The 22,924-nt window shown below is 37.3% G+C and overlaps 1 protein-coding gene across 4 annotated transcripts in view; it reads left to right on the top strand.

Annotated features, from left to right (window-relative positions):
- The window catches only part of EML5 (EMAP like 5), a 165,106-nt gene that overhangs the window by 91,122 nt on the left and 51,060 nt on the right, over positions 1–22,924 (top strand). For all 4 annotated transcript variants that reach the window (XM_068556608.1, XM_068556538.1, XM_068556462.1 and 1 more), the window contains exons 18-22: positions 4,454–4,656; positions 5,661–5,772; positions 6,869–6,996; positions 11,339–11,480; positions 22,156–22,308. In XM_068556608.1, the coding sequence (XP_068412709.1) occupies positions 4,454–4,656; positions 5,661–5,772; positions 6,869–6,996; positions 11,339–11,480; positions 22,156–22,308 (738 nt within the window). The remainder of the gene's footprint in view (positions 1–4,453; positions 4,657–5,660; positions 5,773–6,868; positions 6,997–11,338; positions 11,481–22,155; positions 22,309–22,924) is intronic.

Consider the following 22,924-nt stretch of genomic DNA (forward strand, 5'->3'; position numbering starts at 1 on the left):
GGTCACAAAGCACCGAGCTGATCTCCCTGTGCTATGCGGCTGCTTCCCACTAGCTATCTATTTTACGTTTGGTAGAAACTATTACTTTTAAAAGCGATTTGGTTAAGTACAGTGTGGTATCCTAAATTGGATCCTGGAACAGAAGTTTCATTAGTTGAAAAATAGGTGAAATCTGAATGAATTCTATAGAGTTCAGTTAATAGTAATATATCAAATATGTCGGTTTTTTAGCTTTGACAAGTAGTCTGTAGTATTGTAACATGTTAATGTTATGGGAAACTGGGTGGGCGAGCAGTATATGAGAACACTCTGTGTTACTTTGCATCTTTTATGAAAATCTAAAATTCTCAAAAGTGAAAGGTTTATTTTTTTAAAAGAATGATTCACAGTTGTCTTGATACATTTTAAACAAAGTTAAGATTTATTTTATCATTGTTTATTGGCTGCATTGATCTAGTATTCATATTTGCAAAAGAATTTAACTTATGAGATTAATCAAGTGATGTCCAGACTTCGTTCTTCTGTTGAAGACATGTTTTTTAGTCTAAACTAAAAATGAGAAATTGTGTCAAAATTCTTTATGTGCTATAAAATGATATAGAAATGGAATGTTATATTACTTTAGTCATTTAGTAAATTAGTGACTGTAGAAGTTCATATTTTAAAATTAAAAAGTCTCTTTTCCAAATCAAATAGCATACTTATAAATTCCAGCAATTTGACAAAGTCTTAGTACACTTAAACCTTTCAGATAAAATACATAGCTATAGAGAGAAGTGAGACATAGGTTAGAAAAGAATAGGCTTAGTGAAGATATTTCCCAAATTGAATTAGCTTTCAAATTGTAAACTACATAGGACATGAGTCGATTTTCAGACTTGTTTTAATACTTTATCACAGACTCATCAGATCATAGTGTATATACATTTACAAAGTAAAAAGAAGTATCTTCACATTTGTAATTTTCATTCGCATTCATTTAAACGAAACTTTTGAGTATCTTAGTCACTTGGAATTGCAAATACCCAGCAAGTAACGCTATTATTGCGGTTTTGAAAAAAAAAACAAAAACTATAAGTTTGTCTGAAATAAGAGACTTAAAGAAAGTAAATAGCCTTAAAATGAAAAGATTTACAATTGAATAACTTTTTTCCTTAATTTTGATTTGTCATAAAGTAGACCTGAAACTGAACCATAAAAGGATAAACGTTAAGACTTTAGTGCATTTCAGCATTCCTCACTTTGAGGTTCTGATCCAGAGTTCAGTAGTCAACTGGGAAATAAGTACCCACTTTATTAATCTGAATAAATGCCATCTGTCTACCCTCTAAATGCATAGCTTTATGTAAACTAAGTTAAAGATGACGTAGGACTAAGGCTGAACGGGAGCTTCTTACCTCCTATCCCAGATATAGGCTTTGAGAATTGCAAGTTATGAATTATTAATCTCTAAGGAATTTGAACTCTATTCCATGGCTGGTATGACCTTGTACAATACAAACATGTTATGCTGTGTGTATCAGAAAACTCAAAAATGATTATCTAAACCAGAGGGGAAAAACTCTGTAAATGGCCAAATAGTAAATATTTTAGACTTTCCAGACACAGAGACAAAATCAAGAATATTATATAGGTACTCAGAGAACAAGAGAGAAAACTCCCGCCTTGCCGTACCCAGTTTGCACCCAGTTGCCGTTAACTGGAAACATTCCCTCCAAGATCAGCCTGCTGCAGTGAACAGGACTTGCAGGTTGGGCTCGGGGGAGGCCATAGTCAGCCTCACTCTGCCCTAGCAACACACTGATTCTAGTGTGTCTTCTCCTCCTGGAGAGCCCTACCTTCTCAACTTGGGCAGATGGCCAGAGGCCAGGCAACTCCTGGACTGTGATTTCACTGCTGGGTGCCCAGCAGTTGCCATAGCAAAGTCCTCAACTTGTGGATGGTGACCAGCTCGGGCCCTAGGCGGCTGCTACTTGGCAGCCAAAAGTCAGGGAGGCAGGCTCTGGGAGCAGAGAAGAGAACCGACGTAGCCACTGCAGCTGTGCTCCAGTGGGCATTGAACAAAAACAGGTGATGGCAGGATTTGGCCTACAGCCCATAGTTTGCTGACCCTGCTCTGGATGGATAATCTGTGCTCTAGTGAAACCCAGTCCCCTCCACTTGTGCACTAGATCCCATCTCTCACCTATTCAAGGACATCCTTCCAACTCTTCTTCCCTTTCTCTCTTGCATTATCAGTTTTCCCTCTCTACCAACTCTTTTCCTTCAGTATATAAATGTGGTGTTATTTCTCCATCTTAAGTAAGTAAAACCAAACAAAAACACTCTTTGAGCTCTACCCTCCAGTTGCTAATCAATGTCTCTTCTTACCTATGCACTAAAACACATCCACACAGTTGTTTACACTTTAAATTTGTGAGTTATCTTCTCCTTCTTTTGAGAGAAGTCTAACCTGTTTTTTCCCCTTCACCACTTGACTTAACTGCCCTTCCAAGTGCACTAACAACTCTGGCTGATATGTTAAAAGACAGTCTTCTAATCCGCCTTCCAATGCAGGGGACGCGGGTTTGACCCCTGGTCAGGGAACTAAGACCCCAAAAAAAAAAAAAAGACAGTCTTCTGAATACATTTGGAATATGACTCCTTTTCATCATCTTCTATGTTATCACCAGACCCATGTCACCCTTATCATTTGCCCAGATGATTGAAATAGCCTTCTAACTCTTTTCATCCTTGCCGCTATTCAAATTACCCTCAACCCAGAAATCACAATGAACCTGGTAATAAGTGATATGCCAAGTCTTGTCATTCCACCACCCAAATGTTTTTCATCTCATAAAGAGTAAAAGTTAAATCCTTACAATGGCCTGTAGTGCTGCCTTTGACCTCTCTGACCCCATCTCCCATTACTGCCTCCCTTACTTTCTTTGCTACTCCATACTGGCCTCCCTAGTTGTTCCTTGAAGATTCTTGTCACGTTCCTGCCTTGGGGCCTTTGCGTTTGCTGATTCCTCTGTCTTGAACGCTCTTTTTGCATGGCTTGCTCTTGCTACCTCCTTCAGGTCTTCATGCAGATACCACCTTCTCAATGAGGCCTTTCTTAACCACTCTCCTTAAAATGGACCCCTCTCATTTCTTATCTCCCTTTTATGCTTACATTTTCTCCATAGCACCCATCGTCATCTAACATCCTGCACATTTTACTTATTTGTCATATTTATTGACTGTCTCTCACCAGGAAGCTCCATGAAAGCAGGGAATTTTGTTGTCTTGTCTGTTTTGTTCATAGCTCTGCCCCCATTGCCTTAAATAGTGTCTGGTATCTATATATATTTCTTGAATAAATGAATGAATGAATGAGTTCATTTGGAAAAATGGGCAAAAGATATCAATAGATAATGAATGACCAATAAAAATAGGAAAAGATGATAAAGCTCATGAATAATTGGAGAAATGCAAATTAAAACCACAATAAAATTCGGTTGATATTTCACATCCCCCAGTCTGATAATACCAAGTGTTCTGAAAGGTGGGAAACAACAGGAACTCCTTTCACTATTAATGGGAATATATGTTGGTGTATCGACTTTAGAGGACAATTTGGTCACAGAGCTGATACCTCTCATCTACATGCTGTGCTTTTGCAAATACCCTATGACCATTCCTAGGCATTCCTAGAGAATCTCTTGCACTTTTATAGAAGAGGCCCTTGCAGGAGTGTTTAAAGCAGCATTGTTTTCAATAGCAAAATCTTGGAAGCAACTTTATTAAGTCCCCGTTAATAGGAAAATGTTGTATTTATATAATGGAATGCTATATAGTCAGGAAAATGAGTTTTCTAGGGGTACAAATCAACATGTATAAAACTCCACAACAAATTGTTGGTGAAAAAAGCAGGTTGCAAAAGAATACATATAGGATATGTATTTATAGAAAATTTTAAACATGAAAAATAATGACATGTTACCTAAGAATTCAAAAATAAGTAGTAAAATATGTATAAGGGAATGTGTGAGAATAATCAAGATCACATTCAGAATAGTAGCAGGTGAAGAAGGGAGATGGGATTGGCATATGTTTTGATTGTTTAGTAATTTTATGTAAGTTGATAATGGATATAGAAGAGCTTATTGTATTTTTTTTACTTTTTGTATTAAATATGTCATAATATAATTTTTAAAATATTAATCAAAAGACTGATTTAAACTAACTTAGTACATATTTTTGTTTATCCAAAAAGCTATGACCTGAAAGCAGCCATGGGTATGCCTGCCGCAGCCAAGCAAGGTGTTGCCCAAGTCACTGACTGAGAGACCTTTAGTTTTCTTTTTAACTCTCCTTACTGTTACATGTCTTTCTCTTTAAACAAGAACAACAGCAGAAGAGAAATTTTATTGCTTTGAATTTTATACGTTTTGAAAGTGGTACTTTCATAATGTTTTTTATGAACCAGGGGGAGGATTGATTGGAAGAAAAGGCTACGTAGGCACACTGGGGAAAAATGACACAATGATGTGTGCAGTATATGGATGGACTGAAGAGATGGCTTTTTCTGGAACATCCACAGGAGACGTGTGTATCTGGAGAGACATCTTTCTTGTAAAGACAGTTAAAGCACATGATGGACCAGTGTTCAGTATGCATGCATTGGAAAAAGTAAGTAACCTAATAAATTTTAAGTTAAACATAGTTTGATCACGGAGTGCAGAACATTTTCACAACTACAGGGACACTACCTTTCTACTTAGCTGAGCTACCCAATAATAATATGTGAGCTAGAGTCTTCCTGACCGTATTTTATTCCTCTTTTCAAACTCCTGAACCCAGAGTGAAATAGGTCTGCTGTTATTAAAAAAAAAAAAGTTTAACTTAGTATTTATTATTCGCTTACTATGAGTCAGAGATTGTTTAAGTACTTAATATGTTATCACCATATCCTGTGAGGTAGCTATCATTATTTTTTTTTTAATAAACTTATTTGTTTTATTTGTTTATTTTTGGCTGTGTTGGGTCTTCGTTGCTGCGCGCGGACTTTCTCTAGTTGTGGCGAGCGGGGGGCTACTCTTCGTTGCAGAGCGCAGGCTTCATATTGTGGTGGCTTCTCTTGTTGCAGAGCACGGGCTCTAGGCGCGTGGGCTTCAGTAGTTGCAGCACGCAGGCTCAGTAGTTGTTGCTCGCGGGCTCTGGAGCACAGGCTCAGTAGTTGTGGCACATGGGCTTAGTTGCTCTGCGGCATGTGGGATCTTCCCAGACCAGGGCTCGAACCCGTGTCGCCTGCATTGGCAGGCGGATTCTTAACCACTGAGCCACCAGGGAAGTCCCGTAGCTATTATTATCATCCCCTCTTTTTAAAGGATGAGATTATGAAGCCTCCAGGAAAAGGTGCTGAAAGTGGTAGAGCTACTTTATGGTTCCAAATTGCAAACTGTGTTTTTAAAGTCCCATTCTAAAAGTAGAATGTTTTGTGTCACTGTAAATATTTTTGCAAATTCCATGTTGATGTTTAAAAAACATAATGGATTCTATGCTAATTTCTGTTTTTTACAAGCTGTAACTTTTGGCTATAAATATTCTTTCCTCTAGAGTTTTTCAATATAAAAGAAGGTTATTATTTTTTAAATATTTAGATCTTCATTAACTTAAAACTTTTACTTTTGTAGGGATTCGTAACTGGAGGGAAAGATGGGGTAGTAGCTCTTTGGGATGACTCCTTTGAAAGATGTCTCAAGACCTATGCTATAAAAAGAGCTGCTTTGGCCCCAGGATCTAAAGGTGATTTGAGATTTTGAGATTTGTAGGAAAAAAGATTAATTGCTTATTAACATGGTGGGCACTGAGATGGAGCACCTGGGGTATATTTTTCCTTCTTTACTAGACAGGCATCAGAATTCACTAAGAGAAGCCGCTCAACTGGATGCCAGAATCATTGCTGTCCTTTCAAAATCTATTTTCAGTGATACACATAGTAAAATATAAACAAATACAAGATTATCAGTGTTAATTTTTAACATTTTTAATTTTTCAAAGAAAATCGCCATGTGAGTGTCACATTTACCACCAGTCAGGGAATTGTTTTCAAACTTGGCCTTTTGTTTCCTCTTAGTGTTTTGTTGACCCTCCCTCTCTAGCCTTGCAGGCCCTACTTCCTTTACCCTTTCTCATAGTGCGTTAAGGCACTACAGCGCTCTGTCTCTGACCTCCAGGCCTTCCTGTATGCTGTCACTTTTGCCTAGAATTTCCCCTTTCTCCTCCCTCCTGCTTCCTCCAGTTACCTGACCATATGCTCATTTTTCAGATCTCAAACACTGTTTCTTCTAGAATGATTCCTTACACTCCCATCCCCTCTCCCCCTCACAAAAGTTTAAATTCCCTTTTGTTCCGTTTTCAATATGCTCCTCACACAAGGTCTGTTTTCCTCTTTGTATGCTCTTTGAGGGCAGAAGCTTGGCTCTATCACGTTTACCAGTATATCTCTGAAGCCTGCCTAGGGTACAGTAAACATAAATGAATTAATTTTAAATCGAATTGAATTAAAATTACTAACCAGAATATTGTACATGCTCTAAGAGGGTCAGGAGGTGGATGAGGGGCAAATGTAAAAGGAAAAGAAACAGTTGTCAGACTGGTAGTAGGGGATCTGGAATAATATTGAATTATGGAATTGTAGTATATAAATGGTACTTACTTTTGAGATTAGTAAGTTGAATGATTGGGGAAAATGTGGTACATTTATTAGAATACTTAAAATATAGGAGAAAACAACCGTGTAACGTGATTTGCATTGTCAAAATAGCATCATTGGCAGTATATACACCCTTGTATTATAGTAACTTCATACCTAGAAGAACATCTCCGTTTAACATTTTAGGTCTTCTCTTGGAAGATAACCCATCTATACGTGCCATATCATTAGGACATGGTCATCTTTTAGTTGGCACAAAGAATGGTGAAATACTAGAAGTGGATAAAAGTGGCCCAGTAACACTTCTGGTCCAGGTAATTTTAAATGTTAATATGCTTTCTTTTCCCTTTGTATACAGTTGATTCAATACATAAGAGCCAGAAGTTGGCAGTGGTGAAAAATAATGTTAAATTATTTAGGGAAATATTTGTTAATGTTAATATTTACAAAAACATAAATTTAATCATAGTTAAATGAGTAGTATCTGTAAATAATATGCACATTATCATGTAGAATAATTGCCAGTATTTTCAGTAATTTCTTATTGCAAAGCAAGAAACCAGTAGAAAGAAAAGCCAGTTGTAATTAATTTAACACAGTCCATTTATTTCATATTTAATTTTATTTCTTTGAAGTACATTTGTTGAACCTAAGGCAGTTGTTTTTCTATGAAACTCTTCAGTTTAGTTCATTCTTTCTAAGTTTCTAACTTAGAAAGGTAAAAAATGAATGTATGCTAAAATTTTACTGCTGAAAACATTTATCCATGAAAATATGTTAGTGATTTTGAAAATCCAGAAGTACAGACTTTGTGTGGTAGAAATATAACATGAAACAGCAGGATTAGCTAATCCTTAACATTTCCGTCAAGAATGCTGTATTAATTTTTCAGCTTTACATTTCCTATGTATATTATGGTTTTTGATACTATAAAACACAGCAGGTGAGGTAGTGTTTACTCTAATGAAAAACTGTCCTCATGCAACTCTGTATAGTAACACATTTTGGGTTTGCCTTTTACCCTGAAAAAGAATTATGTTCTTTCTTAATACAGACTGATTTCTTCACCAGCCCCCACTTCACTCCTGTTAAGACACCAAAGAGTACATGTAGATGAGAACACTGCACATGCTTTAAGGTTAACATAATATCCTGATGTAACAAGGAGAATTTGTAAGCAAATAACAAAACATTTTATATTAAATTAACTGTCAAACTTTCATGTCTTACTCTTTAATTTCAGTCACATGATATTCCTTTAAAGTAAAAAGATGTTAGAGTCATGGTGTTTAACGTATTTATGATCTCTTGGAAAATATAAACGCAAATACACTTTTACAGATGAATCCATAGATGGACCTATTCAAAAATATAATTTCATAATTGTAGGAAAAGATTTGTAGAAGTCATAAATGACATTATTTTTTTAATATTTATTATAAAGTTTAAGATTTCAAATATCTACTGTCTCCTAAATGTCAGGAACATGACAGGATACCAGGTCTCACCATTACTGTCCAATATTGTATGTGAGGTCTTAGCCAGTCCAGTAAAACAAAACAAAACAAAACAATTAAAGGTATACATTGTTGGAAGCAAATGGATGACACTGGATGGATATCAGTATTTGCGGATATTATAACCCTATGCCTTGAATAGTCAAGAGAATAAACTGAAAAATTATTAGAACTAATTAAGGAGTCCTACAAATTGCATATATACAAAGTCAACATGTAAAAGTCAGTAGTATTTCTACATATCAGCAATGACCAGCTAACACATATGACACAAAATGGTACTCACAAAGAAAACTATATAGTAACCAGAAATAAAGATGGCTAAAAATATGCAAGACGTGTATTAAGAAAACTATAAAATTTTACTAAAGGCATAAAAGATGTAAATAAATTCTGTATGATCATAATCCATATCCTAATGAGATTTTTCACAAATTCTGGAAAGATTTTGTTTAATCATCTAGAAGAGAAACTATTCAAAAATAGTCAAGAAATTTTTGAGAAGGTCTCTGTGCTAGAAATAAAGATAATATAAAACTATAGTAATTAAAAGTGCGGGAATGTATGTACACCGCAGAAGTGCATTCATGTATATACCAAAAAAAACCACGTACAACAATGTTTGTAGCAGCAGTATTCTGTGGATCAGTTTGGGGACTAGCGCCTCTTAACAATATTAAATCTTCTGATCCATGAACGTGGGTCTCTCCATTTATTTAGATCTTCTTGTAACTTTTTTCAACAATGTTTTATAGTTTTCAGTGTACATGTCTTGTAGTTATTTTGTTAAAATAACTTACCTCATATATTCTAATAGTTTTTTGGTGATTTTTTTAGGATTTTCTGTATACTGTAAGAGATTATGTCATCTGCAAATAAAGATAGTTTTACTTCTCCCTTTACAATCTGGATGCCTTTTATTTCCTTTTGTTACCTAATTATGCTGCCTGGAACTGCCAGTACTATGTTGAACACAAGTAATGAGAGTAAACATCCTTGTCTTGTTTCTAATTTTACGGAGAAGGCATCCAGTCTTTTACCATTAAGTATAATGTTAACTGTGGATTTTTCATCTTTGCCCTTTATCAGGTTGAGGAATTACTCTTTTATCCCTAGTTTGTTGCTTGTTTTTATCGTAAAAGAGTGTGTCACATATATATGGAATCTAAAAAAAAAAGTGGTTCTGAAGAACCTAGGGACAGGACAGGAGTAAAGAGGCAGACATGGAGAATGGACTTGAGGACACGGGGACAGGGAAGGGTAAGCTGGGACGAAGTGAGAGAGTGGCATGGACATATATACACTACCAAATGTAAAATAGATAGCTAGTGGGAAGCAGCCGCATAGCACAGGGAGATCAGCTCGGTGCTTTGTGTCCACCTAGAGGGGTGGGATAAGGAGGGTGGGAGGGAGACGCAAGAGGGGGGAGATATGGGGATATATGTATATGTATAGCTGATTCACTTTGTTATACAGCAGCAACTAACACAACAATGTAAAGCAATTATACTCCAGTAAAGACGTTAAAAAAAAAAAAGATTGTGTCATTTGTCAAAAGCAATTAGTATATTGCATTGATTGATTTTTGGATTTTAAAGCAACCTTTCATTCCTGGGATTAATCCCACTAGGTCATGGTATATAATTCTTTTTATATGTTGTTGGAATCAGTTTGCTAGTATTTTGTTGAGGATTTTAGCATCCATATTTATAAGGGATATTGGTCTGTAGTTTTTTTGTGGTGTCTGTCTGGTTTTGGTATCAGGATAATATTGGCTCCATAAAATGATTTAGGAAGTATTCTGTCCTCTTTGATGGCCTCTTTCCCTAACCACATCCAGCTGTTAAACTCTATTAATTGCTCACTGATTACTCTATTGTTTTCAACATTTTCCTGGAGAATAAAGTCCTTCACAGGCTAAACCAATCAAATTCAGGCTTCTTAAAAGGGACAGTTCCCTAGGTTACTGTTTGAGATTTGTCCTGAAGTTAAGCAGTCTCTTCCCATTGTCTATGAGATTTTCCTGTTTTTCCTAGACAGACTAGCTGGCCTTCATTTTAGCCATGTCCAGTGAGTCTGTCAGTTGCCTCCCAATTAACTTTCATCACAACCTCCATTGTTTTCAAGAGCACCTTTAGGCTTCAACTTTTCCACATTGTAGTAAATGAAGTCAGTTGCTTTGAGAAGAGGCTAGGAGCTGTTTTATGGCTTGCTTCTCTCTCTCTCCGGGAAAAATTTCTGATCCAGGGCTCTGTAGTTGAGGGTGAAAACAGTGGAATGCTTCCTTTTTCTGAGTGTCCCTTGCTTTACATCTCAGTGCTCAGTTGGTGGGGAGGGAGCAAGTAGCCTCAGGTCTTCTTGAGTTGACATTGAGGCCCCAGTATTCTTACTGGCCACTGCACCTAAGATAGAGCCTCCATCTCAGAATAGGGGGTGGATAGAAGGAGGGAGCTCCCACCTCTCAGCAGCAATCACCAAGAATTTAGCCTCAATAGCAGGTAGCTGGGGGCAGGATGAGAAATGCTGACCCCTGCCCCTTCTGGGAAGAAAGCTCCCCTAGTGGCTGGGGAGAGAGACAGCGCTTGTTCTTGGTTACATCAATCTGGTATGGAGTTTTCATGTCAGTGAGTGGGGAAGAGGGAGAAAAGGGGTGTCTCGGTTCAAATACAGCAAACTCACTGTTCTTACTGAATTTTAGCAGATTTTCTTGAGTAAATGTTTCTTAATTTGTTCTATTTCCTCGAAACCATTTCCAGAGACTTAATTTTTTTAAAATAATTTCTACCAGTTTCACTGGTGCACAGGTCTGCAGTACTCCCTTGCTCTGTCATGCAGGAAGTCCCTCCTGTATGGCAATTATTAGCATTCCAGGGCAGCCAATTCCTATTTTCTCCACATTAAATGTTGTAGGATTTTGAAGCTAATTTCAGTAGTAACTTGATTATATTGTAACTGTGGAGATAAAATTGTTACGAAGGTATTTTAAGGTATATTCCAAAGATAAAGAGAAAAGTTTTATTAGATTTATCTATTATTCATTATCCTATCATTATTATATATTATTGAATGTTGTCTTTACTTTTCTTCTAAATACAAGTATCTTTAGGTTAAATTGATCTTAACTATGTTTTATTTACAGGGACACATGGAAGGAGAGGTGTGGGGTTTGGCTACACATCCTTATCTGCCCATCTGTGCTACTGTAAGTGATGATAAGACCTTAAGAATATGGGATCTCTCTCCTAGTCATTGTATGTTGGCTGTCCGGAAACTTAAAAAGGGTAAGTGCCTCTCAGACTTGAGCATAGATCAAATTGTCACAATTATTTAACCCTCACAAATGTAAGAAAGCAATAGTAAATATATAAAAAAGACGTAAAATATTTATTCTATGTCTGCTTGCTCATGATGGTATATAAAGAAAATTAATTATACCCGGTCTTTGCTTTATGGGACCTACTATGATCATGCTTACCCTGAGTCAGTTTTTAATATCATTTTGGAAAAAAGAATATAGGATGAAAACAGAAGCTAAGTTTTCTACCCTTTATGACTATGGATTATATATAATTCAGAATCAGAAACCAGGAAGGCCTTAATTTAAAAAGGGGTAGCAGAGTTGAGAGAAGGATATTTTAGGATGAAACAGAACTGAGCACATTTGTAGGAGGTAAATGAGGCTACCCTATCAATATAGAGCGACAAGAGCTTCAATTGTTGGAACAAGACTGTTACTATTAACTTAGGCCAGATGAGGATATACAAATAGCTTCAGATTTCTTAGTAAAGTGGTAGGGAATATTATTTTATAGCATGAGGATATTGTAGGAGGAGCTCTGGCTGAAAAAGTTGGGAATTGTGACTGAAAGAAACGTGATAGCTTAAGCAGATGAAAGTAAGAATTGCTAGCAATGTAAAGACCAAGTTGAAGTTAGGTAACATGTTATAATTCAGTCAGTTGATTTATTTTTGCTTCCTTTTATTGACTTAAAAGTCAATAGAAGTCTGTTCTCTTTTTCTAGGGCTGTTGTTAAATATTTACCATGTATGCTTAACTAAAAACCTGGAGTTAATCACAAGCTCCAGAACTCTAGAGCCCTAGTCACTGTCCTTCCCTTTTTTTTCTTTTTTTTTTTTTTTTGAGTTATTGATGTTCAGCATTTTCATTCTCTGGGTGTGTGTGTGTGTGTGTGTGTGTGTGTGTGTGTGTTGTATTCCTTTGTTTTTTTCTGAAAAACTGGAGAGAATTACCAGTGGTTTTGTACATGAGCTTTCGGTGTGAAGGGTTATAGTAAGATTTCAAAACCACAGTCACACCTCTTTGTGCACAGAAAACCACTGTGTCAAAAAATTCTTTCCTACCCAAGTCCATTGGAAATCCTGACCAGTCAGATTTGGAACACACTTGTTTTTATTACTTATCGGATTTTCTTTCTTTTTTTAAATTGAAATATAATTGACATAGAACTTTACATTAGTTTCAGGTGCACAACATATTGATCCAATATTTGTAAATACTGTGAAATGATCACCATAATAACATCACTACACATACTTACAAATTTTTTTTTATTGTGAGAAGAACTTTTAAGATCTACTCTCTCAGCAGCTTCCAGGTATGCAATACTGTATTACTAACTGTAGTCACCATGCTGTACGTTATATGTCTATGACTTCTTTACTTTATAGCTGGAAGTTTGTACCTCTTGACCCCCTTCACCCATTTGCCCACCCCCACCACTGGCAACCACCAGTCTGTTCTCTGTATCTTTGAGCTTTTTTTTTTTTAGATTCCATATATAAGTGCGATATAGTATTTCTCTTTCTCTGTTTGATTTATTTCACTTAACATAATGCCCTCAATGCCCATCCATGTTGTTGCAAATGGCAAGAGTTTATTCTTTTTTATGGCTGAGTAATCTTACAGTGTGTATGTATGCATATATATGTATATACATACAGACATATCTATACCACATTTTCTTTATCCGTTCATCCATTCGTGGACACGTGGGTTGTTTCCATATCTTGGCTATTGTAAATAATGCCTCAGTGAACATGCGGGTTGATATACCTTTTGACTTAGTGTTTTTGTTTTCTTCAGATAAATACCCAGGAGTGTAATTTTTTGAGGATCTCTGTTTTTTTTAACCTGCCTTCAATTGGACATTATTATTGTTTCATGCAGTCAGTGTTTACTTAGATTTATCTATGCTTATGCATTTCTTTGTTCACCTTTTCTTCTTGTATCTCAAACTTTTTCTTTTGTCATTTTCTTCTAAAATACAGTTTTAGAATATCCATAGTAAGGACTTGTTGGAAATTCTCTCATCTTCCTCTGGATGAACCAGTGGCATATAAGAATAGGACAGTGGGAGTCGTCTGTTTTGGCAGCAGAAATATTTTATCACTGACATTGCAATTCTTTAAAAGCAAAAAAATTTTTATTCAGTTTTATTATTGTTGTTTTAAAATTTTTGATTGGCAATATATTGCCCCTCACGGGGAACTGTTTCCACTGCCCTGCCCTTGGTGTACTACTAGTCTGAACATGTTTTCATTTTTTTACTCTCATTCTTGAATGCTAATTTAACTGCTTCTACAGTTCTTGATTCAGAATTATTATTCCTATGGTTTCCATTGTTCTCTTTTACATCGTTCTACAGTTCTGAGGTTTAATAACATTGTGCATTTATGTGGTTTATTATTTATTTATTCATTTAGGATTTGTTGTGTTTCCTGAATCTTTGGACTTATGTCTTATATCAGACCAGAAAAATTGTCTACCAGTATTACTGGCTCCTTCTAGGAGTAGATCTTTATATTAGGTTGTAGAGAAAAGTCATGATTCTGTATTTTTGTTTTTAAATATTCTTCTATACTCACTTCATTTTTACTTCATCATCATTAATTCAAGAGGAAGACAAGTGGATTTTCATAACCTTAAAGGGACATGTATGGTTCATAACCTTAAAGGGACATACTAGTTGACGTAATTATAACAAAATACTGAAGTCATAGTGGTTTAAATATTATAAAACACAGTTATCTCTTTCAAACATTCAGTAAGTAAATACTTTTCTTCAGAAAATGAACATGCAAGTATTATGGTCCTGAGGCTTAACATTTTATAACTAAGTCATTATAGTTTTTTTTTTAATTAATTTATTTTATTTATTTATCTTTGGCTGCGTTGGATCTTTGTTGCTACACGCGGGCTTTCTCTAGTTGTGGCGAGCGGGGGCTACTCTTCACTGTGGTGCTCAGGCTTCTCATTGTGGTAGCTTCTCTTGTTGCAGAGCACGGGCTCTAGAGCGCAGGCTCAGTAGTTGTGGCACACGGGTTTAGTTGCTCCGCAGCATGTGGGATCTTCCCAGACAAGGGCTCGAACCTGTGTCCCCTGTATTGGCAGGCGGATTCTTAACCATTGTGCCACCAGGGAAGCCCTAAGTCATTATAGTCAATATAAACTATCCTATGAAAATTTTGCCAAATAATCCAATTTTATGGTAACTAGTTATAGAATAACCAAAGTATAAATATACAACATGAATTAATGTCTGTATTCTTAATGTGTGTAAAGTCAGTATTTTCCAAATATTTGCCAGCCTTGGCACTTTTCTGTATAATGACATATTGGAAAATTTCTGTTAAAAACTCATATTTGTGGCTTTAGCTTTTAACTATAATCAAACCTGAATTTTTTCCTCCACCCCCACCCCCCACTACCCTCTTGCAACCACTAATCTGTTCTCTGTATCAGTTCATGTACCTTTTGGCCATTTGTATGTCTTCTTTGAAAAAATGTCAATTCAGATCTTTTGCTCATTTTTAAATCAATGTGGTTTTTTTGCTGTTGAGTGCTATGAGTTCTTTATTTATTTTGGATATTAGTCCCTTACCTGATATATGATTTGCAATTATTTTTCCAATTCAGTAGGTTGCCTTTTCATTTTGTTGATGGTTTTCTTTCCTGTGCAGAAGCTTTGTAGTTTGATGTAGTCCCACTTGTTTATTTTTGTTTTTGTTGTTCTTGCTTTTGCTGTCAGTCAAAAAATCATTGCCAAGATCTGTGTCAAGGAGCTTAACACCTAAGTTTTCCTCTAGGAGTTCTGTGGTTTCATATCTTATATTCAAGTCTTCAGTCCATATTGAGTTAATTTTTGTGTGTGGTGTAAGACAGTGGTCCAGTTTCATTCTTTTGCATGTGGCTGTTCTTGTTTCCCAACACAATTTATTGAAGAAGCTCTCCTTTCCCCATTGTACATTCTTGATTTCTTTTGTAAGTTAATTGACCATATGCACGTGGGTTTATTTCTGGGCTCTCTATTCTGTTCCATTGATCTGTGCGTCTGTTTTTATGCCAATATCATGCTGTTTTGATTATTATGACTCTGTAATATAGTTTGAAATCAGGGAGTGCGACGCCTCCAATTTTGTTGTTCTTTCTCAAGATTGCTTTGGCTACTCGGGGTATTTTGTAGTGCCATACAAACTGTAAGATTATTAGTTCTGTATCTGAAAAATGCCAGTGGAATTTTGATAGGGATTACATCGAATCTCTAGATTGCTTAGGGTAGTGTAGATATTTTACTAACCCATGAGCATGGATTGTCACACACCTGTTGATAGACATTATAAATTTCCATAGGAATTGTGGGTTCAACTCTGTGCCTTCCAGGCCCTCAGCCTATTTCTCCTCCAATGTAGTGTGTTTCAAAATAAGAAATCATCATCATACATATTTTTTTGTATTGTATATGTCAAACCAAACTGTCAACCAGTTATTTTATCTTTTACCGCAAAATTGCCTCACAGTCAATTAGTTACGTACCAAAAACGTTTGCGGCAAAATGTCTATGGCAAAGAAGCTTACAGCAAAAATACTTGATATGATTAGATATAATAGTGAGAAGAACCACTCCCACCTCCACCTCTTGATTTCCAGACCCATGTATTCTGCCTGTGAGGTAGACAGCACCATATAATGGTCTATGCTGTGAAGCATATACCACATCCTGTAAGACAAAACTCTGGTCTTTCAGGATACTGTTTCCCAAAAGGTGCTATAAATTAGTTTTCAGTAAGCCATTCCATCATTCTGTTAGTAGCCCTCTGTGGGCGATGAGGGTATGTGATAAAACTTGTTAATTCCATGGGTATGAGCTGAATGCTGCATATCCTTTGCTCTGAAATGAGTTCCTTTATCAGAAACACAGAATTCGGTGATGGTGGATAAGGTATCCTGTGTGTCCACAGGTGGTGGTGCTAGCAGAAGCACTGTGAATAAGGAAGGTGAATCCAAAATTCATGTGTATTCCAGTGAGGATGACTCTTTGTCCCCTCCATAATGGAAGAGGTCCAATGTAATCAGCATGCCACCAGGTGTCTGGCTAGTTTCCCTGGGGAATGGTGCCATATCAGAGGTTCAGTTGGTCTCTACTGGTAGCAGGTTGGACACTCAGCAGTAGTGGTAGCAAGATCAGTCTCTGTAAAGAAAAGTCCATGTTTTTTTAACCCAAGCATAGACTCTGTCCTTGCCACCTTTGGCTCACTAAGCAAGTGCTAGCTGGCTAGGAAAAGAGGCTGCCTGATGTCCATAGAGCATATTATTTTGTCCGTCTGATTATTGAGAGCCTCCTCTGCAGTGGATGCCCTTATTGGGCTTTCCCTAGGCCACAGAAATCTTCACAGCCAATGCCCTTTCTGAGAGTTTTACGCACAAATCTATTTTCTAGGTTTCCTTGTCTCTGATCTTCCAGTCCTGTTTCTTCCATCCCTAACTGTTCATTCAAATAGTTAACAGTGGCTAATGAATCAGTGTAAATCTGTCTATCTAGTTGTCTCTCTCTACAAAAGTGGTAAACCAGATGTACTGCTTGAAGGGCTGCCCACTGGGAAGTTTTACTTTTACTGCTGCCCTTCAGGGTCACCCCTGAGTGGGGCTATGATGCTTTCAGGCAGGTACCAACATATTGTGTAGGAACATCTGTAAGTCTGGCTCAAATTTTTTCTTCCTCAGTCAGCTGATCATAATGAACACCTATGAGGCCATAGGTGTAGATTGAGAGAGAGAAGAGGCCTTGCACTATAGGATTTATTGCTGAAGGATTCTGAGCCACCTGTTCATATAAATTACTTGTAACTTCCAGATCTCTCTAAGCCTGGTATTTTCTATTCTGTGTCCAGTTGATGATAGATTGCTGTTGTACACACCCAGTCAGTGGCTAGGTTGGTCTTGTAACTTTCAGTTCATGAAAGGAAGCTCAGGACATACAGTCACCTGATATCCCATAGTTAGGCATTTACTTACTGTCTAATAAGACCTGGTAGCAATCCAGAAACTACTTCTCAAAAGGAAAATAGTTATCTGTAAAGGAGGGCATGGAATTTCTCCCAGTCCGAAGTATGCTTCTTTGGTAGCTTTCCATAGGCTCCATACAGCATCCCTGTTTACCATACTTGGAGTATCATTGAATCTGCTTGATCATAAGACCAAAGTGGAAGATCAGCTTGCCTTCTTTTGTTCTGGTCCCCACTGGAAGTTTATAAGTGGCTTGATAGATGGAGAGAGCAGCTCACTCAAATGTGGTATGTGTTGCTTCCCAAAAGGCCTACCAAGCATTCTGCTCCTTTTGTTCGTGGTAGGTGATGGGAGGTGTAGCAACTTGTTTTTCAGTTGGAGGGAATGTCTTGACATATTCCAGATCATTGGATCCCCAGAAATTTCACTGAGGTGGCAGGGTTCCTGCATTTTTGTGGGAATTATCTGCCACTGTCTTGATTCACTTCTGTCTTACTAAGGCATCTAAAGTATTATGCTTGTTGCTTCCTGCTTCCCAGATCCATTCAGCATAATGTCATCAATGTAGTGGACCATTGAGATGTTTTATGGAATGTCAAGATGATCAGGATCTCTGTGGACTGTATTATGGCAAAGAACAGGAGAGTTGAAATAGCCCTGAGGCAAGGATTTGAAGGTGTCCACAGATACAAGCCAGGTAAAAGCAAACTGCTTCTGGTGGTCTTTACAAATTGGTATGGAGATAGAAGCATTAACCAGGGCGATAGCTGCAGCGAAATGCTAGGAACTGTGTTAATCTGTTCTAGTAAAGATCTGGAAGAGTAGCTTCAATTGGAATCATAACCTGATTAAATTTATTATCCAGAGTTATTAGCTAAAATCCATCTTATTTCAGCACAGACCAAACAAGCAAAGATGATGTGATAGGTATTCTTACCCCTGCATATTTCACGTCCTTGGTAATGTCACTGATTTTTGCAATTCTCAGGCTTATGGTTTTGTTTCTGGTTGTCTTAGTAGAGAGAGGAATTTCCAGGGGTTTTTACTTAGTTCTTCCTGTTGTAATAACCCTTACCCCATGGATCACAGAGCCAGCCGTAGAGCGTTCTACAACTTGCCAAGTATATCTATTCAAATTCAGGAATTGGGTGGGGTCCACAGACCACCTGGGTCCACTATGATTCAAAATTGGACTTAGATTCCATCTATCACATGATCACCATAAGGCCCCACTTCTACTGCTTGTACAACAGCAGCTTTTAGTGTTCTTAAGAACTAGTGTCAGTTCAGAGCCCATGTCTAGTAATTCCTGAAAGTTTGGATCTTTCCTTTCCTTCAGTTCACAGTAATTCTACTAAGTGGCCACAGATCCTTGGAGAAAGATTTATGTTATACACTTGTGACAGTGCTACAGGGTTCTTCCTCATTGGAACTTGGCCTGCCTTCAATCAGTGGGCTCTGAGTATATGAATTGGCTTAGGTCTGAAAACTGGTTGAGAAACTGTGACTCTCCATTGTGGTGATTTAAGTCAGGTGTTTTAGCCACCAGGTCTGGAGTTTTTCCTACTTATAGATCAAACACTAATCTAGTAAGTTACTTATTTCGTTCCTGGAGACACCATGATTAATTAGCCACTAACAGAAATCTCCACAGGCCAACATATTCTGATTATTAGTACATCCCTGCTGCCCTTTTTGGTAAAAGAATCTACCTTGTTTTTGTTGGTTAAGTGCTGCTGCTTGACCTCTGCTTCTCCAGGATTATCTTTTGAATCAGGGAGCCCATATTAGTGGTGACATTTCCCATTCCTGACCTATATGGGAGGACAGTCACAGAGCTTTTCAGTGATGCAGGTGCTGCCCTTATTTAATGTATTTCTCAATGCTTTCATGAAGGGACTATTTTCTAGACTTTTTCAGGGGATGTAATTGATGGGAGGGTATGCAGTTTGCATGTGAAAAATTTACTCCAACATTCTTACCTCCCTAGGGTTTTGGATTTCTTCCTGTATATCAGAGGTCAGCCCATACATCAACTCCAGCCCACCTCCTGATTTTATAAATCAGGTTTTATCAGAACACAGCCATGCTCATTCTTTCATGTGTTGTCTAGGTCTGCTATTGCACTACAGTAGCAGAGTTGAGTAGTCTGCAAAGCTGAAAATATTTACCCTCTGGTCCTTTAAGAAGTTTGCCAACCTCTGCCTTAGGGCATGCTGAGACTTGATCCGAGTTAGGGGTCTAGTGACAGCAAAGGAATGATTGTGATGGTTCTTCAGAAGGTTAAGCATCCTCTGCAAGACATCTGTTTCAGAAGGTGAGTCTTCTCAGACACTGGAGAGGAAGCTATTTGCATTGGCCAGTGAAACTCCAAATAACTCAGAGGTTCAAGATTCTCAGTTTTGTCTGAGTCCAGCCAGATGCTCCCACTCCACGGTTAAGGGTTCTCTTCCCAATCAGCGGCCTAACTTTCACACTTGGTGAAAACTTGGTGAGTCTGTGAATTCACTTGACATTGTAAATTTTCAGTAGTATCAGCCCTGTCAGAAATTCTTTTAGGTTTGTCATGGAAGTTCTCTACTCAGACCATGACTCATGCTGAGAGTTTAAAGAACCTGGGCTTGTTACTTCTTTCTGTAAATGCTCTGTGTATTCAGTGTAATCTTTTGTACAAACACAGAACTTGTGGTCACCATTATTGTTGTAATGGTCAAGGGCAGCAGCCTCTTGGACTCCCAAGGCACTCAACTTCAGTGGATACTTCACAATCAACCACAGGAGATAGCTTAGTTCACTGTTATGCCAGTGCATACCTTGGATTGCTAGCATCCCATTTCCCTTTGGCAAGGGCTCAGCACTATGCTCAAGCCCGAAGAAAGGCATGACTAAACCAGTTCTGCAAATCCCATCTTTAATGGTCTGTCTCCTGTGACCACTTCAGTACCAGTTCTGTATCAATCAGAGACAGAAACCACCCCAGTAATTTGAACAGGGAAAATTTAATATGGAGTGTTAGCTAATGAAAGGTGATTTAACTACTAAAAGTTGTGGAAGAGGATTCTAAGGGGTGTAGAGGTAGCAGATGCAGAAAGCAGCTTCCACCCATAGGGCTAGTGGACAGAGATGAAGGAATGAACTTACAGGGTGGACCCTCCCCTCTTCCCCCAGGCTGAGATTCAGAGGGGGCGTAGGTGCCTCAGGAACATACAACCTGCCAGTGGAAAAGAAACTTGCCGGAGGGCTGATCTAGGAGATCTGCTGTGATGGCAGAGAAACCCCCCTGTTCCCCCCAGTTCCTGTCCCCTAATTGATCCACTGGTTACAGCACAACAGAAGGAAGGAAAGTCCCTTCCTTCTTCTTTGGCCTTGCAGGAACCCTCCAGCACCCTCTACTGGCCAAAACCAAGTCAACTGGCAATGGAAAAATGTCTATAGGGTCCTGCTCAGTAATCATATAGCAGGAAAAAGAAGGGTGGATTTGGAGCTGAGAGGCAATAAGTTAATATCAGGCCTTCTCCAGTTTCATGGCTATAACTACTATCTGTGTGCTCCTACCTCCCTTATGTATATCTCTAGCCTGTATATATCTTTTCCCTTGAACTCCAGAGAAGTATTAATGTATCAAACTGGCTCTTTGATGTCTTCATTTGAATTTCTCACAGGCGTTCATAACAGGTACAAACACTTGTACCTCCCCTAGTTTTTCCCATCTCAGCAAATGACATCATCAATCAAACGAAAAAATAGCCTCTACTTTTCTCTTTTTTCCTACTTTACTCCCAGTTGGTTAAGGTCCTGCCATCTCTCTCTTCAAAATATATACAAATCCTACCATTTCTCACTACCTCCACTGCTGCTACCCTGCTTCAGGTCACCATCTTCTCTTGACTCTTAAATATCAGAAATCACATCCTAGATTTCTAATGTATGCTTGATAATTACATGACTGCTTATTCTCAATTCATTCTATAACTTTTCATTCTATAACAGGTGTACCCTATCCCTCCCACTCCAAACTTTATGCAAGACTCCAAAAGCCTTAGGGCTTTGAATATGCCTGCTACATCCCTTGCCATCAAGTTAAGCCCATTTTTTGTGTTTGCCAATACAGCATTCACCCTTATTTTTTTTAAATTAGTAATACTAACATCACTGTTTCTTCATGTATAGTTTTGAAACATGTATAGATCTTCCAAGCTTAAATTGATAATTGCCTATTGTCAGATTTTTTTTTAATTTGAAAGCATTTTTATAAAGATGGCCTTATTTCTTAAATTTCTGATTTGTTGGATAGAAACTACTAAGGTAGCAAACTCCCCAAACAACAACAACATTTCCACATATATCACTGACTTTTTATGTTAGTCAAAATCTCTCATTCTTTTCATCAGCTTTATTCCTTTTAAGGTAAATATCAGTACTCACTTTTGTTACATTCAGAAAAGGAAATGGTTTGTATTAACTAATGCTTGGAATGCCATACCACTGATCTCAATAGAAAACTTTATTATCTGCATCTTTCTTTCTTTCTAATATTGATTAGAAGCCATAATAAATATAGGAATCCTCTTTGAAATTAAAGTTTCCTTAAGCATATACTTTTGTCTTTAATAAAAGAAAATTACCTGATACATGCTCTCTTTGTCTTTTAGGTGGGAGATGTTGCTGTTTTTCTCCTGATGGTAAAACTTTAGCTGTAGGTCTCAATGATGGAAGTTTCTTAATGGCAAATGCAGATACTCTGGAGGATCTTGTATCTTTCCACCACAGAAAAGACATTATTTCAGATATTCGATTTTCACCAGGTAAGATTTCATTGAAATCATATTTGATTATTAACTTGAGTATGGCAATGAATGTATCAATGTGTGATTTTTATTAACTGTTATTTTATCTCAGAATTTTAGTTTTTTACTAGAAGAGGCAGTATAGTGAGAGGTAAAAGCCCTATATTAGATCAGTGGCAAAATATCTGGCTTAGTGCCAATTCTGTCCCTAAATTTTCTGTGTGACTTGGACCAAGGCATTTCTTTGAGCTTCATTTTCCTCATTTGTAATATAAGACGGATTGGATAACTGTTTTCATTATATTCTTAATGCTTTTGAAATTACATTAATTTTGCTTCTTCAATTTCCATATATTCATTACCAATGACAAAACCTACTACAATACAGGATTACTAATGTCAGGGCAAAATTTACTTACGTTGGCTTACTTATATTTTTTCTAAATTTAGAGATTTTCTTTATTTTTCAGTTAAATGCAAAGAATATGAGAATTACTTTGTATATAATTTTTGATATTTTCTTTCCACTGAACTACCTCACTACATTAAAATTTTATTTCATTGTGTTAATTATAATATACATGAATATGTTACCATTTGTCGTTTGACTCATATGTCTTGTTATAACTTAGGA

The sequence above is a fragment of the Eschrichtius robustus genome, chromosome 1 (assembly GCF_028021215.1).
Source record: "Eschrichtius robustus isolate mEscRob2 chromosome 1, mEscRob2.pri, whole genome shotgun sequence".
NCBI classification, from domain to species: Eukaryota; Metazoa; Chordata; class Mammalia; order Artiodactyla; family Eschrichtiidae; genus Eschrichtius; species Eschrichtius robustus.